The sequence below is a fragment of the Pseudorasbora parva genome, chromosome 17, assembly GCF_024679245.1.
Source record: "Pseudorasbora parva isolate DD20220531a chromosome 17, ASM2467924v1, whole genome shotgun sequence".
In the NCBI taxonomy this organism is placed as follows: domain Eukaryota; kingdom Metazoa; phylum Chordata; class Actinopteri; order Cypriniformes; family Gobionidae; genus Pseudorasbora; species Pseudorasbora parva.
Window position 1 is genome coordinate 41635485 of NC_090188.1, and position 26636 is coordinate 41662120.

Consider the following 26636-nt stretch of genomic DNA (forward strand, 5'->3'; position numbering starts at 1 on the left):
AGAAGACAATATTATTTATTTTCTTTTACAGTTAAATTATTATTATTTATGTAATCAGGGAGTTTTTTTTTTAAATGTCGCAAAAGCAATTGACTACCTCTTTGTACTTCAATTTTTTTTAAAAAAAGTTTTTTTGGTATTTGGCTTTTTTTTTTTTTTTGCTGTAGTTTTTAGGGGGTTATTTTTCCTGTAAAAATATCGAGATATATATCGTATATCGAGATATAGCAAAATATATCGAGATATATTTTTTGCTCCATATCGCCCAGCCCTAGTTCAGATTATAATGACTGGCTGTCTACACTGATACAGTATACAGATGTGTGTTCAGATTATAATGACTGATGCTGTCTACACTGATACAGTATACAGATGTGTGTTCAGATTATAATGACTGGCTGTCTACACTGATACAGTATACAGATGTGTGTTCAGATTATAATGACTGATGCTGTCTACACTGATACAGTCTACAGATGTGTGTTCAGATTATAATGACTGAGGCTGTCTACACTGATACAGTATACAGATGTGTGTTCAGATTATAATGACTGAGGCTGTCTACACTGATACAGTATACAGATGTGTGTTCAGATTATAATGACTGGCTGTCTACACTGATACAGTATACAGATGTGTGTTCAGATTATAATGACTGATGCTGTCTACACTGATACAGTATACAGATGTGTGTTCAGATTATAATGACTGATGCTGTCTACACTGATACAATATACAGATGTGTGTTCAGATTATAATGACTGACGCTGTCTACACTGATACAGTATACAGATGTGCGTTCAGATTATAATGACTGGCTGGCTACACTGATACAGTATACAGATGTGTGTTCAGATTATAATGACTGATGCTGTCTACACTGATACAGTATACAGATGTGTGTTCAGATTATAATGACTGATGCTGTCTACACTAATACAGTATACAGATGTGTGTTCAGATTATAATGACTGACGCTGTCTACACTGATACAGTATACAGATGTGCGTTCAGATTATAATGACTGGCTGTCTACACTGATACAGTATACAGATGTGTGTTCAGATTATAATGACTGATGCTGTCTACACTGATACAGTATACAGATGTGTGTTCAGATTATAATGACTGGCTGTCTACACTGATACAGTATACAGATGTGTGTTCAGATTATAATGACTGACGCTGTCTACACTGATACAGTATACAGATGTGTGTTCAGATTATAATGACTGACGCTGTCTACACTGATACAGTCTACAGATGTGTGTTCAGATTATAATGACTGAGGCTGTCTACACTGATACAGTATACAGATGTGTGTTCAGATTATAATGACTGGCTGTCTACACTGATGCAGTATACAGATGTGTGTTCAGATTATAATGACTGATGCTGTCTACACTGATACAGTATACAGATGTGTGTTCAGATTATAATGACTGATGCTGTCTACACTGATACAATATACAGATGTGTGTTCAGATTATAATGACTGACGCTGTCTACACTGATACAGTATACAGATGTGTGTTCAGATTATAATGACTAACATTGTCTACACTGATACAGTATACAGATGTGTGTTCAGATTATAATGACTGACGCTGTCTACACTGATACAGTATACAGATGTGTGTTCAGATTATAATGACTGATGCTGTCTACACTGATACAGTATACAGATGTGCGTTCAGATTATAATGACTGGCTGTCTACACTGATACAGTATACAGATGTGTGTTCAGATTATAATGACTGATGCTGTCTACACTGATACAGTATACAGATGTGTGTTCAGATTATAATGACTGAGGCTGTCTACACTGATACAGTATACAGATGTGTGTTCAGATTATAATGACTGAAGCTGTCTACACTGATACAGTATACAGATGTGTGTTCAGATTATAATGACTGATGCTGTCTGCACTGATACAGTATACAGATGTGTGTTCAGATTATAATGACTGATGCTGTCTACACTGATACAATATACAGATGTGTGTTCAGATTATAATGACTTGCTGTCTACACTGATACAGTATACAGATGTGTGTTCAGATTATAATGACTGACGCTGTCTGCACTGATACAGTATACAGATGTGTGTTCAGATTATAATGACTGACGCTGTCTGCACTGATACAGTATACAGATGTGTGTTCAGATTATAATGACTGACGCTGTCTACACTGATACAGTATACAGATGTGTGTTCAGATTATAATGACTGATGCTGTCTACACTGATACAGTATACAGATGTGTGTTCAGATTATAATGACTGATGCTGTCTACACTGATACAGTATACAGATGTGTGTTCAGATTATAATGACTGGCTGTCTACACTGATACAGTCTACAGATGTGTGTTCAGATTATAATGACTGAGGCTGTCTACACTGATACAGTATACAGATGTGTGTTCAGATTATAATGACTGGCTGTCTACACTGATACAGTATACAGATGTGTGTTCAGATTATAATGACTGATGCTGTCTACACTGATACAGTATACAGATGTGTGTTCAGATTATAATGACTGATGCTGTCTACACTGATACAATATACAGATGTGTGTTCAGATTATAATGACTGACGCTGTCTACACTGATACAGTCTACAGATGTGTGTTCAGATTATAATGACTGACGCTGTCTACACTGATACAGTATACAGATGTGTGTTCAGATTATAATGACTGGCTGTCTACACTCATACAGTATACAGATGTGTTTTCAGATTATAATGACTGATGCTGTCTACACTGATACAGTATACAGATGTGTGTTCAGATTATAATGACTGACGCTGTCTACACTGATACAGTATACAGATGTGTGTTCAGATTATAATGACTGATGCTGTCTACACTGATACAGTATACAGATGTGTGTTCATATTATAATGACTGACGCTGTCTACACTGATACAGTATACAGATGTGTGTTCAGATTATAATGACTGATGCTGTCTACACTGATACAGTATACAGATGTGTGTTCAGATTATAATGACGGATGCTGTCTACACTGATACAGTATACAGATGTGTGTTCAGATTATAATGACTGGCTGTCTACACTGATACAGTATACAGATGTGCGTTCAGATTATCATGACTGGCTGTCTACACTGATACAGTATACAGATGTGTGTTCAGATTATAATGACTGAAGCTGTCTACACTGATACAGTATACAGATGTGCGTTCAGATTATCATGACTGATGCTGTCTACACTGATACAGAATACAGATGTGTGTTCAGATTATAATGACTGAAGCTGTCTACACTGATACAGTATACAGATGTGTGTTCAGATTATAATGACTGATGCTGTCTGCACTGATACAGTATACAGATGTGTGTTCAGATTATAATGACTGGCTGTCTGCACTGATACAGTATACAGATGTGTGTTCAGATTATAATGACTGACGCTGTCTACACTGATACAGTATACAGATGTGTGTTCAGATTATAATGACTGTCGCTGTCTACACTGATACAGTATACAGATGTGTGTTCAGATTATAATGACTGATGCTGTCTACACTGATACATTATACAGATGTGTGTTCAGATTATAATGACTGATGCTGTCTACACTGATACAGTATACAGATGTGTGTTCAGATTATAATGACTGTCGCTGTCTACACTTATACAGTATACAGATGTATGTTCAGTTTCTGTGTTGATACTTATGCAGTGATGTTAGCCTATCATAACAGTGCCTGACAAGCCTTAAAGGAGCCACCCCTTAAAAACAGATTGTTTCATACAGAATGAGGATGCGAGTTGAAAATAAAAAAATGTTCCCCCACTTGTTTGTGTGTGTGTGTGTGTGTGTGTGTGTGTGTGTGTGTGTGTGTGTGTGTGTGTGTGTGTCTGTGTGTGTGTGTGTGTGTTTGCAAAACTTTATTAACATTACAAGTGAACCTATTAAAATAATAATAAAATAAAAAATGACATGCCATGTCCCCTTTAAGTTTCACTCTATTCTTCATATAAAGATATTGTACGGCTTCAGAAGACTTGGAATGCAAGCAAGTTTTTTTTTTTTTTAAATTTTTTTTGTTGTAAATTCATGCAATAATTATCTGTGACTACTTTTATCCGAGTTTTATGTGTTTAATTATATTTGTGTAGGGTAGGGTTAGGTGCTCCAAAATATCTATGAATTTCTACTTTTACAGTCTGGCGCAAACGGCTAAATGACCCAACCAAGCGTCCATATGTGAGAACATGTTGGATCATTTGGATACATGAACGAATTATTAAAAAGATCGAACTCAGGTGAATGATTCATTCACAAATTGGATACTGTTATTTCTCTCATGAATGCACAAGGGAGAGCTTGGGCAGATCTGTCAAGACAAAACAGATTTCAGTCTGTTTCTCACACAAAACTATTGCACAACATCTGAAAACTTCATCAGTTATGTGGACTACTTTTATAATACTTTTTTATCCTTTCCTTCAGATTTTTTTAGTTATTTTTGACAGCCAATCCAAATAAATACATTAATTTATATCAACAAAACGAATTGTTATGGGTGAAAGAGAAGGTAGAAATAACTCTTTAGGGTAAAAAACAGATTAGAATAAATGATCAAAAATGAAATGTGCACATTGATGGATAAATATACAAATATCAGTATAAGTGGTATGATTCATGCTTTTGATGTGAGTGGGTTCAAAACCCACCTACATATATAACTTTTAATAAACAAAGCAAAATAGCTACTGCGTCTCAGCAGATGTACATCAGAAATAGGGAGCGTCGGGTTGCACTTGAACAGAAAGCTGGTGGTGGAGCGAGCGAGAGTGCGTGTCTGAAGGCTTGTTAATGCTTTCAGTCAACTTGCAATGGAAGAAACCTTCTGCAATGTCACCTGTTGGTTCACAATCTATGTAGAAATGGTAACTAGAATGATAATGACACTTAATTTTGAAGGAACTGTATGTAAGAAATGCATTTCAGTTAATCATAAAATGGCCCTGATATGTAACTAGACATTAAGAAATCATGTTAATTTCAAATACTTATATCACTGAAAGTCTGTAGTCTATAACAGTAGTCTGGCCAGGATATTGTTATTTAAAGGTCCCGTTCTTCACGATTCCATCTTTTAAACTTTAGTTAGTGTGTAATGTTGCTGTTAGAGCATAAATAATACCTGTAAAATTATAAAGCTCAAAGTTCAATGCCAAGCGAGATATTTTATTTAACAGAAGTTCCCTTTCAAAGCCTACAGCGAGCGGCCGGTTTGGACTACACCGCTGCACTTCCTGCTGTGATGACATCACTAGAACCGTTTGTTGACTAAAGCTCCGCCCACAAGAACATGCTAAATAGGGGGCGTGGTCTCGTTACTCTCCCACGTGGAGAAGAGCGCGCATTCAGCGCTTGCATCTCCCCGTTATGGTAAGAGGCGGGACCTTTCCGGGCAAAGTGTGCTAAGCTGCTGTCCAATCACAACACGGGAAGCGCTGGCCCAATCAGAACTCGTTACATGTTTCTGAAGGAGGGACTTCATAGAACAAGGAAATCATCAGGCCGTTTTTAGGACAGAGGAAACAGCGCTGTACAGATAAGTCAACTGTGTGAAAAATACTGTGTTTTTTTACACGCAAAACATGAACTCATGTTATATTGCACACTGTAAACATAATCAAAGCTTCGAAAACACACGAAGAACGGGACCTTTAAAAGTTGTTGTTGCAGCGCTCAGCTGATGTTGATGATGTCATGTTGTGTTTTGGCCTGAAGCTCCGCCCTCCACCTTCACAATCACGAAGTCAATAGTATATATATATATATATATTTTTTTATTATTTTTTTTTTTTAATTGATCAATTATTCACTGATTATTTCTTACAGAGGCACTGAAAATATATTCAAAAGTAAAACTATACTTATTAATTTATTTTAATGTACTTGTGTCCATGTGGTTTATTATTGGTTAAAGATGGTTGTGGCTTGCACTAACAACCTCTTTGTAAAACCTGTATAACACTGTGACAACTTTACAAAATAAGTGAGCCGCTCAAATAGCAAAGATCTGGCTGAAATGACTGGGGACCTTGTTAAAAATAAACCTGAACAGCCATTGCTGGAGGAAGTTTTGGGTTCTGGACATTCCATTAGAACATGTTTACATCGAACATCCAAATGTTTTGCTTCAAAAGATCAATGATGCATTGTGGGACCCATTCAAAATAATGGCCTGATGTAGAGTAAAAAAAGCGCATTACACATTACGGCTGTAATTTTCAGCACATTTGCATCTGTAAAATTCAATTTGTTCTTAATGATTCAGATAGAGACACAGGAGAGGACGGATCTCACACACTGCTCGGTCACACAGGAAGCTGCGTGCTGTGTGTGTGACTAAATGTTAAGTGGAGATTTTGTGCCTTTGAGGTCAGCTTGTAATACTGTGTTATGTTAAAGCACATTTCAAAAGAAGGTTAAGGCTGCGTTGGCTTCCGCTGTATTTTCAGAGAAAAATCTTCTTAAGCTCACACAATTGTGTTTATCGGAGGCAGGCGATCATTTCTTCACATTTCGTAGATGTGCCTGGCCGCTTTCATCTGCGCCTTTAGGACTAGCGTGCTTTGGCTGGACTGTTGAAAGTTGTTTAAAAGTGGAAATGGCATTTGAGGCTGATGTCTGACCTTTCTACACGATCTCCAGTCTGCCGTCACACACACAGTGATAGATGGCCACAAAGGCACGCTGTCACAACAGTAACACAAGCACACACACACACACACACACACACACACACACACACACACACACACACACACACACACACACACACACACACACACACACACACACACACACACACACACACACACACACACACACACACACACACACACCTGTCTGTCTGTCTATATATCTACTGCAGATATAGACAGCATCTATTTTAAAAAAATACAGTAGGCTACAAACTGAAATTTTGTGAAATATTTTTTTTATAGCTTTTATTTCTAATATATTTTAAAATGTAATTTAATCATTCTAATAGGATGATGTGCTGAACATTTATGATTATTATCAATAACAAAAACAGTGATTTTTTTCAAGATTCTTTGATGAACAGAAAGTTCGAAAGAACAGCAATTATTTAAAATAAAAGTAAATGTCTTTACTGTCACTTTTGATAAATTTAATGCGTTCTTACAAATAAAATACAGAATGATTCATGATTTTCATTTGATTTGCATTGTTTCTGTGGATGTGGACAGAAGATCATCCTAAAATACTCATTGACTGAACGGACCCTGACACGCAGCGCTAAAAACACAAAATTGAGCGACATATCCGACATTGTTAAGAGGCCCGCTGGGGAGTCAGCAGTAGCTATGAATGTACAAACTGTTGAGGGTGAAGTAAAGAAAAAGAGAAGGTTATTTTTGAACAAGTGGCACATTGATGACGCAGGGAAGGAAATGGTTAGCCTACCTTCCTGACGACCAGTCAGTGCACTGTATTTACTGTCGAACCTACCCGCTGTCAGAAAATGCAAACAATTTGTTTGTTTGAGGAACAACTAACCTTAAAAAAAGGCAATAAAAGACCACAAGTCATCCAAGTCTCATATCAAGTGCACAGCAAAACAGCAGCCGAAGACGGGACGCCAGGAGCAGAGTGTGGCAATAAAGGCTCAATGCAATCGCCGTAGTTGGACCGAATGACAATTCTGTTCAGAAACGTCCATGCGATCGATCAGCAAAAAGAGCAGACCTTTTTGGGACTACATTTGGAACTTGAAGTTGTGTTTTGCGATGGCTAGGTAGCTAGTTTTAGCGACCGCGATGATAGGCGCCGATACCGTGGGTGCTCCGGACCTCGATTTTGAACAAAAAGCTGAGTAAATCACGTTTTTGTTAAAGACTGTTTCCAGATCAGATTCAGAGATGATCAATCACAGATGAGGAGATCGAGTCCATCTACACCTCTAATGCTTCAGTCCTGAGCTCATCCTGCTCCTCATCTTATTCACTAGCATTAGATAGATTAGATTTATATGATGATTACTGATCAGAGATGATCAGACACAGATGAGGAGATCGAGTCCATCTACACCTCTAATGCTTCAGTCCTGGAGCTCATCCTGCTCCTCATCTCATTCACTAGCATTAGATAGATTAGATTTATATGATGATTAATGATCAGAGATGATCAGACACAGATGAGGAGATCGAGTCCATCTACTCCTCTAATGCTTCAGTCCTGCTCCTCATCCTGCTCCTCATCTCATTCTCTAACATTAGATAGATTAGATTTATATGATGATTAATGATCAGAGATGATCAGACACAGATGAGGAGATCGAGTCCATCTACACCTCTAATGCTTCAGTCCTGCTCCTCATCCTGCTCCTCATCTCATTCACTAACATTAGATAGATTAGATTTATATGATGATTAATGATCAGAGATGATCAGACACAGATGAGGAGAGCGAGTCCATCTACACCTCTAATGCTTCAGTCCTGGAGCTCATCCTGCTCCTCATCTCATTCACTAACATTAGATAGATTAGATTTATATGATGATTAAAGAGTTACTTCAGCGATTAGCATATGGCTTTGTATCAGTAGAAACCCTGGAGTATATTCAAATTATTGTGCTTTTCCCCCTCATATCTCCCTGAGACAAGAGATTTATGCATTTTATTTCTGGAAAAATTCCTCCTATGATGCAAATTGACGATTTTTGCATCATAGGAGGAATGTTTGCCCAAAGGCTAAAGACTACAGCCAGCAGAGGGAGCTATTTCCGCATGTTTTGAATCCGCGCATGGGGGATGGGAGATTACACTCACAGCTTGCAGGGAGAGCTCAGCTAGCAGCTACAGGCACTCATTTAAACGGAGCTATGCTGAGCAATGTAAGTCTTTTAACTTCTCAAATTAATTTCTATGAAAGTTAAGCTTGTAAAGGCATGAACTGAAACGCGCCAGACTGAACTCGCGTTGTGAATGTATGCCGCGAGTGTAGTCGTGATTACCTCAGCTCTCATCACTCCTGCAGTCAGTGCTCAGGGCTGTGAGACTCGCGCGGTGACTCACTCATTATATTGAACAGACACGTTCAGTTTTTAATTGTAGTGTCTCCTCTAACTCAGTCACTGTAATCAAGTTGGTGGCGTTGGGAATGGCACAGGGCAGCAAAGTATTCTGGGAATTGTAGTCTTTCATCCCCAAGGGACAAAAATACATTTTCTGTCTTTTCTCAGTCTAGAAGACACCAAATTCAAAAATAATTTCACATTTCTACTACATTGACGACCCAGTTTAAATACAGATTCATCTTCCCAGCGCTGAAGTACCCCTTTAATGATCAGAGATGATCAGACACAGATGAGGAGATCGAGTCCATCTACACCTCTAATGCTTCAGTCCTGAGCTCATCCTGCTCCTCATCTCATTCACTAGCATTAGATAGATTAGATTTATATGATGATTACTGATCAGAGATGATCAGACACAGATGAGGAGAGCGAGTCCATCTACACCTCTAATGCTTCAGTCCTGAGCTCATCCTGCTCCTCATCTCATTCACTAACATTAGATAGATTAGATTTATATGATGATTAATGATCAGAGATGATCAGACACAGATGAGGAGATCGAGTCCATCTACACCTCTAATGCTTCAGTCCTGGAGCTCATCCTGCTCCTCATCTCATTCACTAACATTAGATCGTTTTGATTCATATGCTGTGATAATCATGTTATTTTTCATATGCATATGATTACATGCGATCGCTTGTTTTACTCCGTCTTACTCGTGTGTGTTTTGATCAGGAGATTCAGTACTCATTCAGAAGATGCTTAATAGCGCCCCCTAGCGTGTGACAGTGAAAACATGGAAACTCAGAAAAATTCTGTGTTTGGTGGGGAAAGAGTTATGAGGGCCATACTCCAAAAAAACCTTTCCAAAACGTATTTGAATCCTAAAGAAATGGACTTGACAGAAATATCCCAACTCCAACTTTAATTTTGCCCATGTTTAGTATGAGAATCCAACTCTTTAACAGTGTAAATAAGTCAGAATGCATGAAGTAGCATTAGACCCCTCATTTCATAAAAAGGCTTTTTTTTCATTTTTAGTTCATGTTAACTAGTGTAGTGAACTAATGTTAACAAACAGAACCTTAATCGTAAAGTGATATCCACTGTCTTTACCAGATGCAGCAGAAGCAAAACCTAAGTACTGAGAGCAAAAAATATGAGAAATACAACAACAAAAAAAATAGCACCAAGAGAGAAACCGAAAGGAGGAGAATGGCAGCGAAAGAATTGAAGGACTGCAAGGGCAAGACAGCGGTAGATACAGAGAGATACAGCGTGTGAGAGATGGTGGGGTGTTCTGCCTGATAGGGGGTCAATGCTTCTCTCCGGAGCCCCATTACCGGGTGGCATTAACGGATGTGGTGGGCCAACGGGGGCACGGCGAGGGCCCTGTGTGTGCGTGAGAGAGTGAAGGAGAACAATTTGATACTATCTCCCCTTCACTGCAGCCACCAACACACCACCATCAATCACTGCCAAACACAGCAGCCTGTGCACACAGACACACCAAATACAGAAATACACATACGCACACACACACACACACACTAATAGCCATTCATGTCCAGGAACATTTAAGGTATGTTTACCTGCGCAGGGCAGGGAGTAGCCCACCAGCGGCTCCTGGATAAACTGCCGCTCATTGAGTCTGGTCACACAGTACAGGTGGAAGCAGTCCAGGCAGATCACGTGACGCTTGGCACACTGAAACACCAGCACTGGCGTCCTGGAAAAGACAGAGAGGCATGAAGCCTACTGTGTACACAACTTCATCATATCATAAAAGTGCTTTTAAAGGGGGACCTATTATGCAAAATTCACTTTTACATGGTGTTTGAACATAAATGTGTGTTGGAAGTGTGTACAAAACCACCCTATAATGGTAAAAATCCACACACTCTTCTTTTTTTAACCCATCATATAAGCAGTGTCTCAAAAAAAGCCATTTGCAGTTTCTGTCAATTTTACGTCACATTGCATGATCAAGAACAGTGAGTGATTTAGTTTTAGCTTTTGTCATTTAAGTCATATTAATGGCTTATACAGCAATAGGTCCTGTATATTATGCTGCTGTCACTTTAATACACAGATCTGTGTATGTCTGGCAAGTTTTCTCTGAGTTCTGAGCATATTTTCAAACGCATTTCAGACTGGACATCACAGGGGGACAGACGGGAGAACGTGCATCCTTTTTGTTTTCTTTATTTAGTGCAATGCACAACATTTAGTTTTTATTTTGAGTGTGCAAACATAACCAACTGTGTTTGTGTGAACTTTGTTTCTGACATAACCATGTGTGTATTTGAGAGTTTAAGCGCTATAACATGTGAAAAAGAGCTTTGTTTAATACTCACGGGACGTCCAGCTTTCTGTGTGCGTGCTTTCCTCAGAAAACCATATATCAGACGTTTAGACTGATGTGGCTTTAAAACGCCTGCAGATAATAAATGTTCATGATGCGGTCACACTCATAGAGCTGATAATCAAAACCAAAAGGATGTTTTATTTTTGGCAGAGTATCCCCCGCCCTCTTTTGGAAAGTGGGATGGGGAGCAGCAGCTCATTAGCATTTAAAGACAAATGCACAAAAACAGTATGTATTTTGTTTTTTTACTCAAAAATGGGCATCTACAACATGGTATAAATGATCTGTGGGGTATTTTGAGCTGGTTTTTCTCAACACATTCTGGGGACGCCTGAGATGTATATAACATCTTGTAAAAGGGGGCATAATAGGTTCACTTTAAAAAAAACAGTACTAGTTTCCAATAACAAGTAATGTCTATCCACACTGAAAGCAACAATTCTGTGTGAGGTTGTACGATCACAGCCAACAGAACATACTTGATAAGTATATTTTAGGTGCTGGACAGAAATGGTCAGTGATGGAGTTTTCTGATACTGACTGCAAACTGTATCATATTTGATATTTGATACGCAAATGTCTAAGGTCACTACATGATCAGCACGATCAAAACTGCTGAGGAAAAACAGCCACATTCAGGTCATGGCGTATGTTTCTTTTTGCTATAAATCTGATTTTTAATAAAGTTAACATAAGAATATCTCTTATATTGTATGCATGTAATATTTCAAGATGAACATTTACTGGACCGAAGCAAGAAAAATCATGTTAAATGTATTATATGAATAAAAGCTTTTGAAGATCATGTATTTGTAGATCACAGTCATGAATTGTATTGCATTGCTTGTATTACAGAGCTTTGATCATAACATTTAAACATTTTAAGACATTATTGGAATTATTATAGAGTGACAATTGATATTGATATTAACTTTATGTATAACTTTCTTACAGTATAGCAGTGAACCTGCTATACTGTAAGGAAGATCTCACCATGGCCATATAAAAATCAGCAGCTACAAATTGCATATTTTTGCTCATAGTATCAATTACCTGTGCATCTTTCCCAGTATCAACAAGCCAAAAATAATATCAAATAAAACATGTTGTTTTCTTGCTGTTATACACAATAATAAAATAAACAGAATAGACCAATACAACAGAAACCCAGCCATGACGAAATGGTCACTTGATTAGGATACAAACACACGAAAGAACGCTTCAACATGTGTATGCATAAGTCCATGTATGGGAAATAGGTTATTTCAAAAGCGTGTGCAAGGCTGCATTTATTTATTAGAAATACTGCAAACACAGTATTATTGTGAAATATTTCAATATTAAAATTAAAATACCCTTTTCTATTTGAATATGTTTTAACACCAGCAACTTCATTGTCCCCAGAATATTTAGTTTATAAAGAACAGAGTTTCTAAAGAGCTTTTAAACAACAATATCTATTTTTATCAACACTTTAATGTGGACAAATTTCACACGCACGCAAAAAAGAGAAAATCAAGCTTTTTGTCAAAGACTATGAGCCCTATTTTAATGATCTGAGCGCATGATCCGAAGCACACTGTGCAGGTGGTCTTAGGGATTGTCTGAATCCACTTTTGCTAGTTTAACAATGGGAAAAAAAAAACATCTGCGATGGTCCAAAAGGGTTGTCCCTAGTCTCCAAGTTATCATGGGTGTGTTTTGGGCATAATGAGCAATAAACCAATTGTAGTCTCATCTCCCTTTCCCTTTAAAAGCCAGTTTCGCTCGCACCATGGCGGTTTCGCTGATTTATTATGTGACCGGTAAGACTGAACGCTTCTCCAGAGAGGATTTTTTATTTATTTTTAATATATAAAAATTCTTGTGTGCTGCTGTGTGTCCCTGTGTGTGTAATAAGCAGTGTGTGTGCGTTGTATTACTAATGCACCCTTTAAATAACACAAGAAACACTGCACTATGTCTTTAGAGCAGGTTTGTGTTGGTTAATGGACAGTCCTTTTCAGTTCCTCACAATAGCAACACGCCAACAATGCGTCTGAACACACCTGGTTTTCAGACCAGACGGTCATGGAGGAACAGACGGCGTGAGTGCATTTGCTATTTAAACAACATGCCATGAAAATGATAACCGCTTCAGGATGAAACTAGTAAAAAACACTTGCGTCGCACCTGGCGTTGCATTGCGTCGGATGTATGATATGAATGCGCAACAGGATAAACAGATTCCTGACACGCAGGCTCTGTTTTTAACAGTTAAAAATGACAAATAAATGCATACTCCGAGAGCTCTCCACAAGGCATGTTTGATTACCATCTGGATGAAATTGATCGGGAGAATGCAGGCTTATTGTACACGTAAGTTAAACACCGCGCTAAACTAATGCGTGCTGCATTGCAACACACACACATATAGCTGATCTCACATCACGCAGAGATCGCGCGTGCCTCATACAAAACCAATCAGTGGCGAAGAAATGTATTGACAACATTGTTCTGTGATTTAACAATAAAATATCTTAGAAACTGAAAAGTTCTAGCATATATTTCTTGATAACTAAAACTCACAGCTTCCCTATTAGTAGAGACGCTGCCAGGTAGAATTAATTCACACGCAATCACTCACTAATGCATTCATATACATGTAATCTTTATTGAGCTACTTCATCTGTATCTTATTCAGAACGAGCAGAAATCTGTGAGAAATATAACGACCATAAGACAAAAGAACTGATACAGAAGCTGTTATGTAGGACCAATAACCGTATGGGCAGTGCTGTCATATGCTATAGCTGTCCTGAGCACAAGAAGACCAGAGTTCACGTCTCAGCTCGAGGCTTATTTGTTCTTAATTGACGTCATCAGCGACTAGTCGACTTCGACATGACTTTCATCACATAAATGTCGCCTATAAAAAAATCGGAAGTCGTTCAACCCCTAGCATAAGCAATATTCGATCCGCTCTCGGTTTATGAAGATCTTTTTCTTTGCTTTATTTTGGATCTGGAGACGCTGAATTATTTCAGAAGATGAGTAACAGCGCCCCTTAACGTATAGCAGTGAAACCATGGATTGCCAGAAAAAAACTTGTCAGTCAATGACATTGGGTCGTTGTGTCAATTTTTGGGGTGAAATATACATGTACAGCTTTCATGAGATTCAGGAACACTGATGAGGAGAAGGCTGCTGGGAGAGCGGGGGCAGGAGGAGAGCTTGTTTAGATATGTTGCTTGTTCAAAACCTTCGGAAAACCTCAAAGACCCTTGTTACTTCAGTGTCGAAAGCAAAGAAACGCTCTGAAATCTCATGACAATTTTCCAGTACTCCCCCTTCAGTCTCAAACCCAGACTCACTTGACTGGAAGTCAACTTGCTAACACAGTGTTCCACCTCCCTGACCCCTTTCTCCTGCTTCTATTGTAAGAGACTGGCCGCGTCCTTGTAAATGCCCTTTTAAACAAATGGAGGAGATTTGTAAGGAGGAAGAAGAGTGGAGTGGATGACGGTGGAAAAACAAAGCTCTACTCAGGGAGGTAATTGCGGTACTACTTCAATCAGTCCTTGATTTGAATGGTGGTTGTTGGTGATTGGGCTTCATTGTCTGGTTTCTCCAGCGGCTCGACCGCCCGCCTGCCCGACCCTCCATGCGAGAGCAGCAGGTAGGAGCTTTTCCACAGGACCGCCCCGCTAATAGCTAACCTTCATTGGCAGGACACACTTAGCGCTCACTCTTTCTGGAAAAATGGCCACTGTTGATTGAAGGGCCGAACAGCAGGAGGCGTACGTAGGTTTAAGAGTTACGCTTGTCTTCCAGAATGTTTGTATCAATCTTTAGTTTACTTGTCCAATGTGTTGCAGACATTTCTAACTGCTGGATGAAGCAGAAAGCCTGCAAACTGCTGTCAAACTTGTTTTGTTAAGAAAGTCACTTTTCCTATCAGGATGTTTTCTGTTGCTTTTTCATTTGATCAGTCTGATGGCCTATGAGTGATTCTTACACAATGTGCTAACCAGGTGCCTATTGAAGGCACAATATTTAAGATTTTTTGATTAAAATATCTAAAACCCACTAGAACAATTTTCAATAGATTTTGTTGTCTTACATAATCCAACATGTTTCCAAGAATGTTTAAATCCAGAGAAATAAGCGATTTTAACCAGGACACCTATGACTTATCAATGACTTCATACCCGCGTTACCCTCAATTTCCGGTTTTATTTTGTAGAAATCATGGAAACGCCAAAGCCGCTTTAATATATGATGTTTTTTATTAGACAGTAGGGATGTAACGATATTGACGATATCGCGCTATCGCGGTGGTAAAGGTGTCTCGATATCGTCGTGGTTGGGTTACAATATTAAAAGGACAGGTGTCCGTCAAAAAGCAAGAGGAATAAACACAGTCCCGCAGGAACAAATCATGGTTAACTACAACTTAACATGGATGGACCTCTACCTGTCATGATAATATATAAAACTCCCGATGTTAGAGTAACACTTACAGAAGAATAAAATAAAACCTATTTCGTTACCTTTTGGAGCTTGGAAGGCTTTAGTTTGAGCAGATGTTCAATACCATCATCATCTGTCCTCGTCAGAGCTCGTTTACCAGTATATTCAGCATCTGCCTCATATTCGCCATCTCGAGCATATTCTCCAAACTCATTTTCAACGTCTTCAAAATCAATATTTTGATCACTGAAAGCTCCTTGACCACATCCATCATCAAGAGACAGTGACACTAACATATGATTGTGTTTAGTACTTGCTCTCTGCTGGAAATCACTGAGCCATTTCAAGTTTTGCAGATTATAATTTTTGTTTCGTTTTCTGTCAGAGGTAACTATGAGTAAAACGTCACTTCATCATTGGGTATCAGACATTGCCACCTTGTGGAATAAAAGTGAATTGCGCCCTATTTCCTTATTATAGATTAATTTATCAGTGTCCAAAAAATATATATATATATATGTACCTCGGGTCATTAGCGACCCTATACAATTTTGACAAATACTAGTTAAAAAACAGGCATTCAATTATAATTCTATTATTGTTTTCTTGTTATATTGTTTAAAATGGATTGATTGAGGAATACTAAGAAGGTTGATGTTTAACTTTAAAAAATGAATGAGGAGCAGGGTAGTGAATGACGCGACCTGAGGTATGCATTTAAGGGTTAAAAGCACTGTGATCAGCGTTTTATGTTGTCATGGATCCATGAATACAACAATAAATTGCCTGTTGACTGACAAAAGCAGAATAAATGTCAGTATTTTTTCGCTATTATCACAAACACTATCGTGAGCTATTTAACAATACCGTGAGCTTTTCCACAATATCGCAATAAATATCGTACCGCGAGGTCAATATCGAAATTGTATCGTACCGTGAGATTTTGATATCGTTACATCCCTATTAGACAGGTGAGCCACTGTTTGGATCATTGATGGACAGAAACTAATCATTGTTCTCCAGCTCAACACAGTTAGTCTCCGACTAAATCTGGAGTTCTCGATTTACCACAAGTACCATGTTTTACCATGTCTCATAGTAGCGCCGATCGAATGCACATAGTAGCATTATAACATAACGTTCAACACACTCAAACATGTGTAATATGATAAAACAGTGTTGCGTTACCCCACATACGCATGACCAGAAGAAGCAGAAGCGTTGTCTGCGGCAGAATAAAAGCTCCATTGGTATTGAGCCATGTGTTGGTTTTCAATATACTAAACGGCAACTTCATTATTACAAATATATAATTACAAAGGCATTTAAATATACTTGATAGACAAATTTAAAAATACATTACATTAAATCATATTTTATTTAACCAAACACTTAAACCAAACGGTAAACTGGAACATAAAAAAAACAATTAAAGACTTAAAAAAAAAATGACATATAGAGTCCTGAAGAAGGTTACAAATATATATAATCTTATTTTTTTTTGGGTGCAATAAGTACAATCATTCTGATCCAGAGGATGCATGACAAAGTAGGCGGTAGCTTAAACCGCGACTAATTAAGCCCACTAAATGAGGACCCTACCTCATCATCATCACCATTGCTCTGGCTTATCACTGGTAAATACCGCAAACTGTTTTTTTCTTTCTGCAAAGTCATATACAGCCACAAGTTTTTTCAGCAGGAGAAGTGGTTTATCGACTTTTGTCACCACCAGGACAGTTTAAGCTAACTTGGGTGGTCCTAACACTTATCAGGGGCTTCTCTCGTCCAGGTCAATCAGAGGAGAGGCGATGCCAGGACATCTGAGAGAGAAACCGGATACAGGGGCTGCCGAAGGAGTTAGCAGTGCTAGGTCTCGAATGCCTTACTGGGGCCCCAGCTCTATTGAATGGCTTTCTTCTAGTCGGATACTAGTGAGAAGGTTTTCATAGAATACAAAGAATGATGGTAGGAAACCATCAACTATTGGTCGAAATACCCATTTGAAACATCCCCTGTAGACCATTTCCTGCCATTTAAGGCACTATGTTGGTGCCTGCAGGTATTAACTCACAGGTTAGCCGCTGGATGTCATCCCAAAGCCCACTGTTTCAAGCAAGTTTCAAAGCAGTGATGAGTTTTAATTATTGGCAGAGCTAAGCTGAATGATTCGACAAAATAGAAATAACTGGGATTGGTAACGGTGGCACTTTCAGAGCACATTACAATATGCATCAATCAAAGTTAAAATATATGCCTATAAACAAACATTATTGAAATTAAATTATTAAATATACCTTAAAACACATTCACAGTTTTAAATAAAATAGAAAATATTACTGGAGTACGTTTTACAAGAAAATACAATCACACTTTAGTTTAGGATTCAATTCTCACTATTAACTATTAATTAACTATGACTTTTGCCTCAATAAACTCCTAATTACTGCATATTAATAGTTAGTAAGGTAGTTGTTAAGTTTAGGTATTGGGTATGATTAAGGTGTGTAGAATATGTACTAATAATCAGACAATATCAATGTAATATGCATGATAATAATCAACTAGTTCATAATGAGAACTGGAGCCTAAACTAAAGTGTTACCAAAAAATACTATTGCAGTCTTTCTATTTCAACATTTCTCATTTAATTGAATGTGTTACTTACAATTTCTTTGTTATTGCTTGTGAAATTTACAGGCAATTTCCATAAAGTAAATTCTATGCTATTTTTTTGTGTGTGTGTGTAGGCTGCATTAATTCGGGGATTCATTGTGTTAATATAGTTATGATTTCAGGTTTTATTTATATGTTTTAATAAATTCGTACAGAAACCAAACAAAAATATAATTTTTTGTAATAGCGGCTGGTTAGGACAAACGCTTTTATCGTTTGTTGGTCTATTGCATCCCGCGTGTTCGGGACATGCTGAGATTAATGTTGTAATGAACTGTCTGATTGGCTCTTTGCAGTGCAGCCTAACAGACTCATTTCTACCTCTATGATGGGTTTAGCTACAGGCACATGGAAAAACACAGAGTAACTCACACAATGTCAGTGCAGGCGATGCAGGGCACACTGCGGGTGTTGGTCATTATCAAGTCCAGCGCTGCTGAAGTGTCATTATCGCAGGTGGGGTGGGCAGCACATTTCAGGTAAAACTCCTACAAGATGCACAAATGAGATGTAATCATTTCCTGCAAATCCCCACTGCAGAGATTTTATGTATTTGCAGCATGAGGGTAGTATTACTAGATCCAGCTGAGCTAAAGCTACCAATTTATTCCAACCGGGGGGACGGTCCTTTTTGTCAGCCAATCACTACAGCGCTAGCTAGACAAAAAAGGCACACTAAATATTGTTCCTCCATTAAAAATATGGCTTTATAAAAAATATAAATTCTGATGTAGTTTTCTTGATAAAATGTAGGTGACTTACTATGTAATAATGTAAAGTTTAGACTAGCTAAACACATTTACTCAAGACAACCTAATCTTACATGCTCATATGGAAATTTCAGGTTTGAATCTAACCAATGCAACATCCATTTCCTCCTTCTCTCACCACAATTTTCTGTCTTTATCAACAACAAAGAGCTTAAACCAATGTGTTTTAGCAGGTTTATGCTGGTCTCCCGGATAAATAAAGTTTAGCCAATTTTGCCACATTCCTGAATAAAGAAACTTTATTTCAACTTTATTTCAAGGTGTCTTTGTTACAGTCTAATTATGCATTTAAGTACTGTGTAATAATAATTAATTACATGTACTTAGGATAGAATTAGGGCTGGGGTTTGGTTTATGGTTAGTTGCATGCAATTATGCATCATTTATAGTTATTACTACAGTACCTACATGTAACATTTGTAACAATGACACTGTAAAATAGTGTTACAGAATAAAAGATATAATATGACAAGATTGTTGCTGTCTCACCGCTATACTGCCATCACAGTCTTGTGACTGACATACTCCATGAATCCTGTTAGGGAGAAGGACATCATCCCAGCAGCATGGCCCCTACAGACAACACAAACCATCACAGAGATGACAGACATCAGTCACAGGAAGATGAGGAGGACTATGGTAATTGGACGACAAGTAAAGGGCAGGAATGTGATGAGGAATATAGAGTAAGATAGAAAGAAGGGTCAAAAGATGGAAGGGCAGATCAAAACTCAGAACAGCTCACTGAAAAACATGCCTTTACCTACATTTGTGCAAAACTCAAAAAATAAGCAGTGTACAGCTGAAATGAAGTGGTCAGATTATTGATAAATAAAGACTTACACTACAACGATACTAGGTTATGACCCTCAATACACTTTTACCATAGTGCATGATAAACTAATATATTTTAATAGGTAAAAGTATTACATTTTAAGGTAAGTTGAAATAGGATCCAATTGCAGCATCCAACTGCAACAGGCTTTATTTTACCAAATAACTCAGGATACATAGAAAGCGGGACAGAAAAAAAAAAAAACACTTAAGTGCAACAATAACACTGGGCTTACATAGATAAGGACTAGCAATTAATTGAACAACAGGTGGCAGGAATACAGCAATCAGACACACTGGGGAACTGGGTCAACTGAACAGGAACACGGGCAAACATGATTCAAAACAGAATACAAAACTGAACTGAACACAATGAAGTCCAGCGAGGGCAGGTGTGGGCAGGTGTCCTGGAGTTGTTACAGGTAACCAGGGCGGTTCTGACAGGCTAGGACTCCTACAGGCTGAGACAGGGAGGTAGAGTCCTGCAAGGGGGTCGGGTACCCGCATAAAAGTGGCTAAAACGGGTGGATTGTGACATTCCTAAAATTCACGGGCGGGGATGCGGGCGGATAACTAACTCCCTTCGAGTGAGTAGTAGCGCGAATGAAAGACGTGCAATATTTCTATGTCTAAATTACCATTAGACATACGCAACAACACGATATGCCATTTGAGGCATCACGTCACCAGTACTGCGACAGTGCGACTTTTGTTAATGCCTCTCGTAGCCCAGATGGAGCGATCGCTGCAGGAGGAGCAATGGATGAAGTAAAAGTAAAGTTGGGGAGTGGACGGAGTATATAAAATTGTTGATAAAGAGTCTTCAAAGGCACTTTAGCCTGTTTCATTAGCCCATTCATGACGCTGTTGTGATGTTGAGAGAGGTGCAGGATAAAAAATAAAGCATTTTCATTCAAATGATTTTAGAGTGTGATTTATCGCGTGCACGGATCGGGTAACAGCCCAAATATTAACGGTCTGGGCGAGGACGGATTTCATTTTGATATTTTCACGGGTCACGGGTCGGATCCGGTGCTGAACTTTGTTGGTATGGGCGGGGGCGGGTCACCAAAAATAGACCCCTGCAGGACTCTGCAGGGAGGTGCAGGCAATGCAGGGAGCCATAGCATAGAGACGGCGGTAGCTCTGGGAGGTAAAAAAAAATATATATATATTGGGAGGAACTTTGGAGTTGTGAAATGGAGTGGACTCGTGGTCTGGAGCCAACACTGGAGCAGACTGAGGGGCTGGATTAAAAACGGGCCTCCGCTCAGCCACGTACAGCAAGACTAAGTACTGAAAAAACTTCCTATGGAACAGACTCTGGTGAATTTGGACAGAATTGGTGATTTCACAGACTGGAGCAAACTCTGGAATTTCTCTCACTGGAACAGACTCTGGAATTTTTCTCACTTGGACGGTGGCTGGCACGCTGGTTTTCTCCAGGTTAACGAGGAACCACTGCAGAGAAGAACCCAGTCCATGTATTCCCTTAATGTCCCTAGAGGTCTGTCTCTGAGCAGGTGCACTCTGGTCTCTGCATTAAGAACTGCCCGGAAAAACACACACAGGCTGGTGTCATGAGGGACATTGTAATTCTAGGAATGAATGTGTGTGTCTCTCGAGGGACTGGTTGCCCTGTGAGGAAGATAATCTTTGCTGCTAGATCCATATAGTTTGCTATTCTGTCACAGGTGGTTTCCAGGTAAGTTGAAACTGGATCCAATTGCAGCAGTTTTCAGACTTTATTTTTTAGAACTCTTATGGCGGGCGTACACTGTGCGAATTCGGACACTTTGGAAGTTGTGAGATAATGCAGACACTACGAGTCAGTTAATTTGATAATCGCATCAAATCATCTGGTACACGACACGACTGCACTGCACAGCGAGCTGCGGCGATCACACAAGCTTTCACGTTAAACACATAGAGACCGGAGCTTTCAATCTTGCTGATAGCTTCAGATACAAAAAATAATTTTGTACAAATTTGCACACATATTTTCCATTCCATTCAAACAAAACAATCAGAGGGAGAGACGGCACGCCGCACGCATGAGAGAGTGAAAGTAAGTGTGTGTGTGTGTGTGTGTGTGTGTGTGTGTGTACACTGTATAGTTGTATCCACTGAGCTATAGCCTAATATTACTCATAGATCGAGCCTATGTTACATGGTTGTGAATGATTTAGCAATAGAGGACAGCCATACGCTGGTAAAAATCGGGCCGGAGCACTGAAACAAGAGCCCCAAGAAACACAAATCACGATAAAAGAGATCAAATAGAGCAAGCTAAAATAGCACAGGTTGCTTCAGGAAAAGCATTTTTTTTTTCACATTTTTGCTTTTGTTAACATTATTGGTTACGCTTATGGTAAGGTTTATTGGAGGAGGCAAGACAAATTTGATTGCGATACAGCATTAACCTTTTAGCACCACTTACCAGACATTTCATTTCCGTACTGCTGCGATATGTGCAACAACCAGCAACTAGATTCGCATTCATCTGTTTTAGATAAAAATGCACACGCTTTTAGCCCCTCTCAATAGACAGCTGTGAAGTTGCGAAACAATTATCACTTTACTGAAATGTTGCCACAGACACGCTTTTCCAGTGAACCTGTGTAGAAAACCTAAGATCTTAAAATGCTAACGCTAATTGCTCTAGCTCTGATTACTCAAATACAATGTTATTGTCTTTACCTTTACATGTACATACAAGGACAGTTGGTCCTAAAACAACCAACAACTAAGATTCCAAAATGACCGTTTTGAAAGTATCCACTGAAAAATTACAATGAAGGTTAAATAATATTTATAGATAATAAATATATTCAAACAAATATTATTTTAGAGTCTAATATCCCTCCTTTAAAAACCACCAGCATCATATCACACTCTTTATACCTGCCACCTCCGTCACACACTCTTCCTTGTCCTTCTGCCAGATTAAGACACTCTCTCCATCCATAATTGTTTTGGGACGACGTCCCCCCCCACACACACACACACACCCCGCTTGACTCCGACCGTGCCTGATTAGCATAAGCATTTAAACATTCTGACAGGGCCCTTAATAAGCAAGAGAAAAGGTTAAGAAAATCATTACTCGCCCACAGGGGGAGCGGGAGGGGGTGAAGGGAAGGGAGGGTGGAGGGATGAAACAGCCGTGCTGTGGCGGAGGAGCCCGGAGATTACACGAAGACACCTGCTTAGAGACAGCAAGGAAAGGTCACACAGACCCCCGACACGCCGGCTCAAAACAAACGCGCACGCTCGCTACTGAGAGTGTAAATGATTAATGAGAAAAACGGCGATGAATTATTCAACAACACACCTCCCGCATTGTTCACATCAGTCTCACCTCCCCAGCCTCTCAGGACGTTTTCTTTTTTTTTTCTCCATGGAGGAGAATCAACATCGCAGTCCCACAAAGCCTTAATTACATTATTGTTTAACAAACAGGGCTGTGTCTGTGAGCCAGCTGTGAGGATTCTACTTCCTGTATCTAGCAGAGACACATCTACTACACACACACCCAAGTCAGAGCGCCTGATTGGTTGACTGCGGTTGCGTTCACCACACTCAATTATAGACATTTGAAGTCAATGAAAACACAAACATGGCACACATCCAGAGGAAACAGAATTGAAGCACACACAGCAAATATGCAAATGTTTGAGCACATGGAGGAAACACAGTACTAATCACAAGTGACATCAAATCTTGGCTTAGGCAAATGTAAGAAACCATCTTTGGTTTAACCATAAACTGTAATTAGATTTTAAGCACATTCCACTACTACACTACAATTTGATGCATATGACCTTTTTAAAGGGGCGATGAATTGAGAAATCAGCTTTCCCTTGAGCTTTTGATATAAAAAAAGGTCATGGTAATATAATGATTTCCTGTAAGTTTCAGAGCTGGAAACTTCCTTGCTATATAGGGGATAGGGAACGATCAGACAGTGCACTATATAGGGGATAGGGAACGATCAGACAGTGCACTATATAGGAAATAGGGAACGATCAGACAGTACACTATATAGGGGATAGAGAATGATCAGACAGTGCACTATATAGGGGATAGGGAACGATCAGACAGTGCACTATATAGGGGATAGGGAATGATCAGACAGTGCACTATATAGGGGATAGAGAATGATCAGACAGTGCACTATATAGGGGATAGAGAATGATCAGACAGTGCACTATATAGGGGATAGGGAACGATCAGACAGTGCACTATATAGGGGATAGGGAACGATCAGACAGTGCACTATATAGGGGATAGTGAATGATCAGACTGTGCACTATATAGGGGATAGGGAACGATCAGACAGTGCACTATATAGGGGATAGAGAATGATCAGACAGTGCACTATATAGGGGATAGGGAACGATCAGACAGTGCACTATATAGGGGATAGGGAACGATCAGACAGTGCTCTATATAGGGGATAGTGAATGATCAGACTGTGAGCTATATAGGGGATAGGGAATGATCAGACAGTGCACTATATAGGGGATAGGGAACGATCAGACAGTGCACTATATAGAGGATAGGGGACAATCAGACAGTGCACTATATAGGGGATATTGAATGATCAGACTGTGAACTATATAGGGGAAAGGGAATGATCAGACAGTGTAGGGGATAGGGAACGATCAGACAGTGCACTATATTGGGGATAGGGAACAATCAGACAGTACACTATATAGGGGATAGAGAAAGATCAGACAGTGCACTATATAGGGGATAGGGAACGATCAGACAGTGCACTATATAGGGGATAGGGAACGATCAGACAGTGCACTATATAGGGGATAGAGAATGATCAGACAGTGCACTATATAGGGGATAGGGAACGATCAGACAGTGCACTATACAGGGGATAGGGAACGATCGGACAGTGCACTATATAGGGGATAGGGAACTATCAGACAGTGCACTATATAGGGGATAGGGAATGATCAGACAGTGCTCTTTAAGGGGGATAGGAAACGATCAGACAGTGCACTATATAGGGGATAGAGAATGATCAGACAGTGCACTATATAGGGGATAGGGAACGATCAGACAGTGCACTATACAGGGGATAGGGAACGATCGGACAGTGCACTATATAGGGGATAGGGAACTATCAGACAGTGCACTATATAGGGGATAGGGAATGATCAGACAGTGCTCTTTAAGGGGGATAGGAAACGATCAGACAGTGCACTATATAGGGGATAGGGAACAATCAGACAGTGCACTATATAGGGGATAGGGAATGATCAGACAGTGCTCTTTAAAGGGGATAGGGAACGATCAGACAGTGCACTATATAGGGGATAAGGAACAATCAGACAGTGCACTATATAGGGGATAGGGAACTATCAGACAGTGCACTATATAGGGGATAGGGAACTATCAGACAGTGATCTATATAGCGGATAGGGAATGATCAGACAGTGCACTATATAGGGGATAGGGAACGATCAGACAGTGCACTATTATAGGGGATAGGGAACTATCAGACAGTGCACTAGATAGGGAACTATCAGACAGTGATCTAAATAGGGGATAGGGAATGATCAGACAGTGCACTATATAGGGGATAGGGAACGATCAGACAGTGCACTATATAGGAGATAGGGAACGATTAGACAGTGCACTATATAGGGGATAGGGAACTATCAGACAGTGCACTATATAGGGGATAGGGAACTATCAGACAGTGATCTATATAGCAGATAGGGAACGATCAGACAGTGCACTATATAGGGGATAGGGAACGATCAGACAGCGCTCTATATAGGGGATATGGAATGATCAGAAAGTGCACTATATAGGGGATAGGGAATGATCAGACAGTGCACTATATAGGGGATAGGGAATGATCAGACAGTGCACTATATAGGGGATAGGGAACTATCAGACAGTGCACTATATAGGGGATAGGGAATGATCAGAGTGCACTATATAGGGGATTTGGGAACTATCAGACGGTGCACTATATAGGGGATAGGGAACTATCAGACAGTGCACTATATTAGGGATAGGGGACGATCAGACAGTGCACTATATAGGGGATAGGGAACTCTCAGACGGTGCACTATATAAGGGATAGGGAACTATCAGACACTGCACTATATAGGGGATAGGGAATGATCCGACAGTGCACTATATAGGGGATAGGGAACGATCAGACAGTGCACTATATAAGGGATATGTACTGATCAGACAGTGCACTATATAGGGGATAGGGAATGATCAGACAGTGCACTATATAGGGGATAGGGGACGATCAGACAGTGCTCTATATAGGGGATAGGGAACGATCAGACCACACTATATAGGGGATGGGGAACGATCAGACAGTGCACTATATAGGGGATAGCGAATGATCAGACAGTGCACTATATAGGGGATAGGGAATGATCAGACA

General features: G+C 39.4%; 1 protein-coding gene across 1 annotated transcript in view; it reads right to left on the reverse strand.

The window, feature by feature from the left end:
- The window catches only part of prkn (parkin RBR E3 ubiquitin protein ligase), a 237836-nt gene that overhangs the window by 90211 nt on the left and 120989 nt on the right, over positions 1-26636 (reverse strand). The window contains exons 5-7 of the mRNA XM_067421999.1: positions 19859-19942; positions 18972-19087; positions 10696-10832 (exon numbers count right to left, since the gene is read on the reverse strand). Coding sequence (XP_067278100.1) covers positions 10696-10832; positions 18972-19087; positions 19859-19942 — 337 coding nt within the window. The remainder of the gene's footprint in view (positions 1-10695; positions 10833-18971; positions 19088-19858; positions 19943-26636) is intronic.